This window comes from Ipomoea triloba, chromosome 2, assembly GCF_003576645.1.
Source record: "Ipomoea triloba cultivar NCNSP0323 chromosome 2, ASM357664v1".
Taxonomy (NCBI): domain Eukaryota; kingdom Viridiplantae; phylum Streptophyta; class Magnoliopsida; order Solanales; family Convolvulaceae; genus Ipomoea; species Ipomoea triloba.
The window spans coordinates 2,457,127-2,465,839 of NC_044917.1; the positions used below are offsets into that span (position 1 = coordinate 2,457,127).

At 31.4% G+C, this 8,713-nt stretch overlaps 1 protein-coding gene across 2 annotated transcripts; it reads left to right on the forward strand.

The window, feature by feature from the left end:
• The first annotated feature begins 1,074 nt into the window (after positions 1–1,074).
• Positions 1,075–4,048, forward strand: LOC116010474 (chorismate synthase 1, chloroplastic-like). Of its 2 annotated transcripts, none has more exons than XM_031249899.1 (13): positions 1,075–1,188; positions 1,270–1,423; positions 1,646–1,722; positions 1,806–1,864; positions 2,011–2,094; positions 2,215–2,307; positions 2,439–2,519; positions 2,604–2,735; positions 2,846–2,948; positions 3,121–3,215; positions 3,308–3,373; positions 3,500–3,584; positions 3,682–4,048. In XM_031249899.1, exons 1-13 carry the CDS (start codon positions 1,128–1,130, stop codon positions 3,843–3,845), a joined length of 1,254 nt encoding a protein of 417 aa, XP_031105759.1. In that variant the 5' UTR covers positions 1,075–1,127; the 3' UTR covers positions 3,846–4,048. The 2 variants fall into 2 exon arrangements, with proteins under 2 accessions (XP_031105759.1, XP_031105760.1); XM_031249900.1 differs by having other exon boundaries at positions 3,500–3,598; positions 3,680–3,786.
• The last annotated feature ends 4,665 nt before the right edge of the window (positions 4,049–8,713 follow it).

The window sequence follows — 8,713 nt, forward strand, 5'->3', positions numbered from 1 at the left end:
CATTGCTTCATTCGCTGATGAACATTGAACAGCAACATCAACTGCGAGTATTGTTCCAATAGAAGAGACATGCAAATGCAATATATTATACTGATGATGAATAGCAATCGGTCAGGCTGTCGGCCATGGTGGCAATGAAAGGCGGCGGTTATTCATTAATGATGGACCCACCATTATTATATTCACAAAACTAACTAAGGTTATATCTACTCTTATAATAACAACAATTTTATTCCTGATTAGCATTACATTTAAGCATATAAGTTTGACATTTGTGCGTGACCTCACACAAGTTTTCGTCACAGTTGATATATTATGTACTTTTAATTAACAATTATATATATTTAATTATAACTAAATATACATAATCTACTACTAAATGTATATAATTTGTTAATTAAAGTATACAATATTTTAATCATACGTATCACAACATTCATGATTGACCTTATATAATAAAGTTCTACTACACATACTCTCAAATTCTACTCCCATACTTCTACTCCCTGAAATAACAAATAGATATTGATTATTTTCATTATGTGGACCACAAAAAAATGTGTACATCAAAAGCATGTAAGAGAAAGTACAAATTGGAAATATAAAATGGTACTACATCAAGTATTCTCTTATATAATAATTACCTATTTGCCTCCACGTCGGAAAAACACGTGAGTCGTCAGGTCTGCAGAGCAGCATGCATGGCTCAAACATATCTTTATTGTCTCCATCCTTGTCTTTTTTTTTTTTTTTTTTAAAGCAATCATCGTAGTTAAATTATAATTATAATTTAGTGGTGTTGTAATAAGACTAGTATGTATAAAATGAAATTTAATAACAGGTCTCACCTCTAATAAGACTATCGTTTCTATATTTGTCAAATGAAGCTGTAGTTAAAATAAAATGAAACTTTAGTTGTGCTGAAATGAAACTACAATGTATATAAAATAAAACTAAATATTTTATATCTACCAACTAATTATACGAAACAGGTGTCATTTCTTTATTAAAAAATGACACTTTCGTCGACGCAAGTACAGTAAAATTTGTCGGTAGTAGGTACAGTATAATTGTCCAGGCTACTTGCCTTATTATCATCCGTCCCATCTCACTAAGCAGGTGAAACAATGGCAACACCTCTTACTGTCTCCTCCTCTCTCTTCTCTGCTCGCCGCAAACGCCGCCTGGGTTAGTTTCATGTTCTCACGGCGAGCTACCTTAGCGAACTTCTTTTCTTGTTTTTTTACATATATATATATATGGTTGCAGAAGTAGTTAAGGCTGCGGGGAATACCTACGGGACTCACTTCCGGGTGACAACGTTTGGGGAATCTCACGGGCTGGGCATTGGTTGTGTTATTGATGGCTGTCCCCCTAGGCTGCCTCTCACACAGGCTGATGTTCAGCTACATCTCAATAGAAGGTGCATATATATATATATATATATATATATATATTTTAATTAGTGAAGCTAAGCTGAATTTTTTTCTAAATTAAAAAAAATGCAAATAGAAATGTTGTTTATTAAAAAAATAAAATGAATAAGGATCAATTAAGCTCTTGAACTATTTAAAAAATTACAATTTGGTCGAACTAAAAAAAATTTGAATATATACTTAAAAGTATATAATTAGTCGATTTTCAGGAAGCCAGGCCAAAACCAGATTACAACCCCTAGGCAAGAGCAGGATACATGCCAAATTTCATCAGGCGTTGTTGATGGTATCATTCATTCATACACCGTTTTTCATTAAAAAAATAATAATATATAAGAACTTCATTCACTGGGTTGTGTGGATGTGCAGGGCTTACCACTGGGACTCCAATCAAGATTGAGATTCACAACCAAAATCCAAGAAAAGATGTAAGCTATCATACATTTCATTTTATATACTACCCACTGCACGCAACTTAACAAATTAAACTGCTGTTACGTTGAACCAAAATGACTGAAATATTATTAATAATGATAATTTGCATTGTCTGTTTGTATGTTTTTATGTTTGTTAGGACTACCGTGAAATGTCCATGGCCTATAGGCCTTCTCATGCAGATGCAACCTACGATTTCAAATATGGAGTGAGGTCCATAGAGGTGATATATATACATGGAGCTAGCATAACTAAATGATTTGAAAACTCTGATCTTCTTTGTTTTCGTTTTTTTGTTCTTGATCTCTTGATCCTGTTTTTCTCAACAATATAATATTCATAGGGTGGCGGTAGGGCTTCTGCAAGAGAAACCATTGGGAGGGTAGCTGCCGGAGCTGTTGCCAAGAAAATCCTTAAACAAATTGCAGAAACTGAGGTTTACCTTACACCCCAAATCACTTAGCTAGCTTGCTCATACCTATATATATATATATGTAGTACGTTTATGCATTGAGTTTATCGATCTGTTTCATTCTTATTTGGTTTGTCCATGTGTTTGAATCCAAGATTCTTGCTTATACTTCTCAAGTTCACACGGTAGTACTTCCTGATAGCTTGGTTGATCTTGAAGCTCTCACACTTCCTCAGGTGTATATAGCCAGCTATATATATATACTCCGTTAATTTGTTGATGTAATGAATTAATCATAAAGTTTTGTTGCATGAGTGCAGATAGAGAGTAATATTGTTGGGTGCCCGAATCCTGAGTATGCAGAAAAGATGATAGCTGCCATTAATGGCGTCAGAGAGAAAGGGGATTCTGTAGGAGGCGTGGTTACCTGCATTGTCAAGAATGTTCATCGGGTAAGCTAGCTAATTTCCCTTATCAGATCATTTAATTATGGTATTTAAAAGCTAGCTAGGGTTAATTAATTGGGTGAAAAATAATGATGAAATGTGTTAACTGTTCTAAGGGTCTTGGTTCGCCAGTATTTGATAAACTTGAAGCTGAGCTGGCAAAAGCTGTAATGTCCATTCCAGCAAGTATTGGTGTTGAGTTTGGCAGTGGCTTTGCAGGTATACACTCACACACTTATATATATATATATATATATTATATTTTTATATTATATGCTCAACATTCACTCGTCACGCACCAGTTACACTATCTATAAAACAATGCATTCATTTTTTATTTTTTTTATATTATATGCTCAACATCTGCTATCGTTACTTCAATTCTCATCAGGAACACTCATGACTGGTAGTGAGCACAACGATGAGTTCTACGTGGATGAGCATGGAAGAATAAGAACAAGAACCAATAGATCTGGTGGAATTCAGGTTAGTTTAATTTATAGATTAATTAGCTCTGAATTGGGGTATATAATAGTATATATATCAACTGTGGGTACACAACTTGGCTCTCCCTGTAGGGTGGAATATCGAATGGAGAAATCATTCATATGAGAGTCGCATTCAAGCCAACACCTACTATCAATGTGAGTCATAAAATCATATCATCATACATTATTATTCATATGCAAAACTGCTATAATGTATATTATTATTATTGTTTATTGAAATGGGTTGGTGTATGTATGCACAAAATGAACATATATATGCAGAAGAAGCAGATGACAGTGACTAGGGACAAACGTGAGACGGAGATTACATTTCCTGGTAGACAAGAGCCATGTGTCGCTCCGAGAGGTTAGTTTTAGCTAGGACCTCCTAATTAATTGGAAGTTATGTTGCTTGATGTTAGCTAGGTTTGTATTAATTAATGAATTGAATGGCGGCTTAGCAGGTATTCCGGTGGTGGAAGCCATGGTAGCACTGGTGCTGGTTGATCAAGTGATGGCGCAATATTCACAGTGCATGCTCTTCCCTCTCAACCCATCTCTGCAACAACCCTTTGCCCCTGCCCCTGCTGTACACCAATCCCATTCTGCTGCTCTTTCAAATGCTTAATTAGGCCAGCCGGCCCATCAACAATCCCATTCTGCTCCAATAAGGCCGGCCTGCATGCAATCTGTAGTAGTAATGTAGTGTATTAATAACTCCGATCCAGTCCTGATTAAATTATATGCTCCAACAAATTACAACTCTTTTGCTTCTCTATCTAACTTATTTGTGTGTCACAACTTATATTATATTGTAGACCAGGTTAAAAACAACGTTTTGTTTAACTTAGCATATATATATATATATATAACATTTGCAGTAGATACACAAGTTGTCAACATTTTCTAATCAAGAGAGAAACACAACTATAAAAACGAACAAGCTAAGTACCTTGTGGTTTGATTGTATCATTGTTATCATTTTAATCCAAATGTCATATGTTTGAGTCTTATCCTAATCATGTTGGCACGAAAATTAACTAAAATTAAATTTTCAGGAATCACATTAAAGTATGAAGCTACTGGTTATATATATCATCCCCAAAGCTGCGCTTTAGTATTACTTTTTCCTGTTTAACATCATATCATAATCTCCTTTTAAAAGATAATAATGTAACTCAGTCTTAAGTTTGATTAAACATCACAAACAATTTCATAATTGCCGTACAAAGGGGAAGCTTTCGAGCTTCACGAGGTTATAATCTTCATTATTAAGCATATCTTAACATTTTCAAAAGATGTATTGTCTATTATTTTTATTATTTTATTATAATTATTATATTATACAATCATTATTGTTTCATCCATGGCTCCTTATTAAATGGAGACAATGTGTGAATGGTTATATATAAGTCCAAAAAAAAAATAATACTTAAATAGTGTTGAAAAGGACGATCCATTTTTTTAAGAGTTAGTTTAGGTAATGGTTTTCTGACTATGTTGATTTTTCAAAATTAGTCCCCGACTTTTAATTTGGACAATTTAAGTCCCTTGACTTTCAAATTCTTTCCAATATTGGTCATTTCGTCAAATTTTGGTTAAGTTGAGGTCAAATGAAGGGGTAAAATTGTCCGTTCACCTATTTAGTGTATTATTACTCGCATTTCTCATGTCCTATACGCTGTATATATGAATATAATCGCAACCGAAGTCTCAATCGAAGCCATATAATCTCATATGAACCTGATTATATTCATATATATAACGTATAGGACAGGAGAAATACGAGTAAGAATACACTATACAGGTGAACGAACAATTTTATTCCTTCATTTGACCTTAACTTAATCAAAATTTGACAAAATGACCAACATTGGAAAGAATTTTAAAGTCAAGAGATTTAAATTGTCCAAATTAAAAGTCGGGGACTAATTTTAAAAAATCAACATAGTCGGAGGACCATCGCTAGAATTAACTCTTTTTTTTAAAGTTGATTAGAAGGCTAATAAAGTAGATTCCTAATAGTAGAATATATGCATGCATGAATTAGCTACGACTTTAATTTTTAAATTATTTTTTACATGCATATTATATTATTATTAGGGAAAATTACATTTTTGTCCCTAAATTATAGTATAATTGTAAAATTGATCCCTGAGTGTTGGTCGTGTTCACTTTTCACTTTAAGCTATCATTGGTATTGTACTTTTCGTCATTTTATTAACTTTTCATGCTCACTTTTAATTTGTCTCAAAGTTATACTAAAGTTGTAAATTTCATCCCGATTGTTTTATTAGTAAATTGACGAAAAGTGCAATGCCAATGATAATTTAGGGATAAAAAAGTGAGCATGACTAACAATTAGGAACAAATTCTACAATTATCGCATAACTTAGGGACGAAAAGTGTAATTATTATTGTCCTAATGATGCGATTATGTAGTGAATAGAGTATTAGGAAAGTTCCGTTGAACTAATTTTCATTAAACACGAAGAAAATAAGCTTTGTTATAAACTTATAATAATATTAGTAAGGATGTTGGATTGGTGACCAAACTACCCATATTCAAATATTCAATTATTATTAGTTAATAGCACCCCAAAAAAAAAAAAATTAAAAACAAAGCTATGCAATAGTGAAGGTTGTTTTGACCCCTAGAAGCAGGCAAAGAATAAAGAATTAAAATTTTTATTTTCTAATGGCTATACCATTGGTGTCTTCATCGAACTTTGTGGATGAAGAGACACTACAAGAAATTTCTGTCTAATTTTTGGTAGATTAGATATCACAATTGGAAAAACGCATTATATTGTTCTAATAATATAATATTAAGCAAGTTATAATTATATCTAAAAAGAATTAAAAAGTGAACTTTATTGCATGTATTGTATAATATGTTGACAGGCATATTGTTAACCTGCAAATATGTTTATATAAATAAATTCTTAATGTGAACAAACAAATTACCATGCATTGCACTCATGTAAATATATGAACTCTCATCACAGAATTTAGTTAAATTAAGAAACACCTTTTAGTTTTCAAAAAAAGAAGAAAAGAAACACCTTTTAGTTTCAAATGCTAGCATATATTTCTCCCAATAGATTTCACAACAGTGATAAGAAAGTTTCAGCTCAAAAGCATCAAAGCATTTAAAATAGCTGCAAGAATTATCATAGCTTGCCTTAAAAAGTTATTTAACAGTCCTTTGCCTTCAAAAACTAATGATTTCAAATCAAATTTAGAGTTTAAATAGCTTTTTTACCTAATTGATTAGCAATCACATATTTCGATTCACCAAATAAACTACTTACTAAAATTGAATGAAAAAGACCTTCNTTTTGTAAGTGTATTTAAAGCTAAGTACGAATCATTATATGAGAATTGTCTAATTACTGTTTTTTTTTTATTTTGTATTTTAGAAAATGAGTTGGCATTACAAGCAACTGTTGGTTCTTCACCATTTAATCCAGTTCATCCGAGATTTAACGGTGAGCATTTTTTTAATAACCTACGCGCCTATTTTTTTCTATATAAAATGCAGTCATAAATTTTTTTGCTTCAATATAAATAACTGCAGTAGCTGGTAATGAAGCATTGTTTGGTGGATTTACGGTTTGCTCTCCATCAACACCTATTAATACACCCAACAAAGGTACTACTATTCAAAAATATAATATAATATAATGTAACATAATAGGTTAAATTATATGCAAATTTTGATTGATTTGTTCGGTTAAATTGTTGCAGTTAATGCTCATCAAAGTCCATCATTAAGTGCAATCACAAATGGTATATGTTATATTCAAATGATCTTATTTTCCATTTCGACTAAAATAATATTTTAATCTTATTTTATATATTCAATAATAGTTTTATTTTGATGTATTAATATTATTTTGTCTTTATTTGATGCAATTATTTATTTTGCAAAAAAATTGCAGTTGCTAGCAACCCAAGTTTATATGAATTGAATAGTACAATTGGTTCCTTCACACCCTCGACTGTCGTCACAGATGGTAAGAATTTTCTCTATTAGTTCAGTACATATTTCTTCATTTGTTGTATATGGTAAATGTGTTGTTATATATGCTTGAATAAAAATAAATTCTATACGATCAATGTGATATATATGTTTATAAAAAAAAATTGCAGTTGATATGAATAACATGTTCTCACCGTCTAATGAGCGTTCATTAAATACGCCAAATATGCCAACTTCAATGTCTTCATCACGCCAACCATTAGCTGATGTTACGAACGGTAATTTATACTTCAGTATGGTTTTTGCCTTTTGTTATTCCCAGTGCCTGTTTACAACTTGTTGAAAATTTTTAGTTGGTTGCATGCTCTATATAGTAGTACTGGAATTCATTAGATAAGAAGTTTATTTGAAAATTTTGAAAAATAGGCTCATTGATTGGATGACATATTGATTGGAATAATAATTTACATTTTTTTAGTATGCAATTTGCCTTTTTTTTAGAATTTAGCATGCAATTTGTGAACTTATTGGTAGACATATTAATTGGAATAATAATTTGTCTTTTTTTCTCTTTGGGAAAAGGGTCAAATAAGCCCCTTAACATTATACCAAAAGTCAATTAGGTCCCTCAACTTTCGAAAGGTGCAATTAAATACATGAACTCATAATTTCAGTTACCTAATTGACTTTTGGTATAATATTAAGGGGCTTATTTGACCCTTTTCCATTTTTCTTTTATGCAATTTGCCTTAAGTTAGCAATTTAGCATGCAATTTGTCTTATTTTATATGCAATTTACATTTTTTAAGAATTCCTACCTAATATTATTTACCTGTGTTATTATTTAAATTAACAAAATAAAAATTACTTTCCTTATGCATGTATCCGTGTTATTATTTAAATTAAAAAAATAAAAATTACTTTCCTTATGCATGTATCCACCGTTTTTTACTTGTGTTATTATTATTTTTACGTTAGCAATTTAGCATGCAATTTGTAAACTTATTGGAAAACATATTGATTGGAATACTGGTTTGCCTTTTTTTTTTTTTTATGCAATTTGCCTAAATAAAAATTACTTAAAATAAGAATTCCTAATATTATTTAACAATTCATTGTATTTTATTAAAGTGGAAACAGAAACGCATCGTCGACGTAATCGTGTTCCGCGATCAATTGTAAGAAATTCCAGTAGGTCATCGTCAAGAACAAATGAGACGAATTTAAACAATGATTCACGACTGGTTGAGACTCAAAATAATGGATATGGTCAGTTTTCCTTTTTTAAAATATAAAAGTTTGTTCTGTTCATTTTTTCAAAATTTAAATAATGTGTATTCATTGTATTCTTTACGTTACCAGATTGTTATTTTGACCTTGGAGATCCTATTCATTCGTGTAATTATTGTGGGGCTTTATTTTGGTGGCAAGAGCGCTCTAATCAAAATGTAACATGCGCATTGCCAAAATACACAAAGTGTTGCTATGAGGGCAAAATCCAATTACCTCGC

Bases quoted from the DNA above. Each gene is read 5' to 3' on its own strand.
- LOC116010474 (XM_031249899.1), top strand. From the start codon at position 1,128: ATGGCAACACCTCTTACTGTCTCCTCCTCTCTCTTCTCTGCTCGCCGC. The intron at 1,723-1,805 runs GTATCATTCATT...GTGGATGTGCAG, and splicing joins TTCATCAGGCGTTGTTGATG to GGCTTACCACTGGGACTCCA. The intron at 2,095-2,214 runs GTGATATATATA...TAATATTCATAG, and splicing joins ATGGAGTGAGGTCCATAGAG to GGTGGCGGTAGGGCTTCTGC.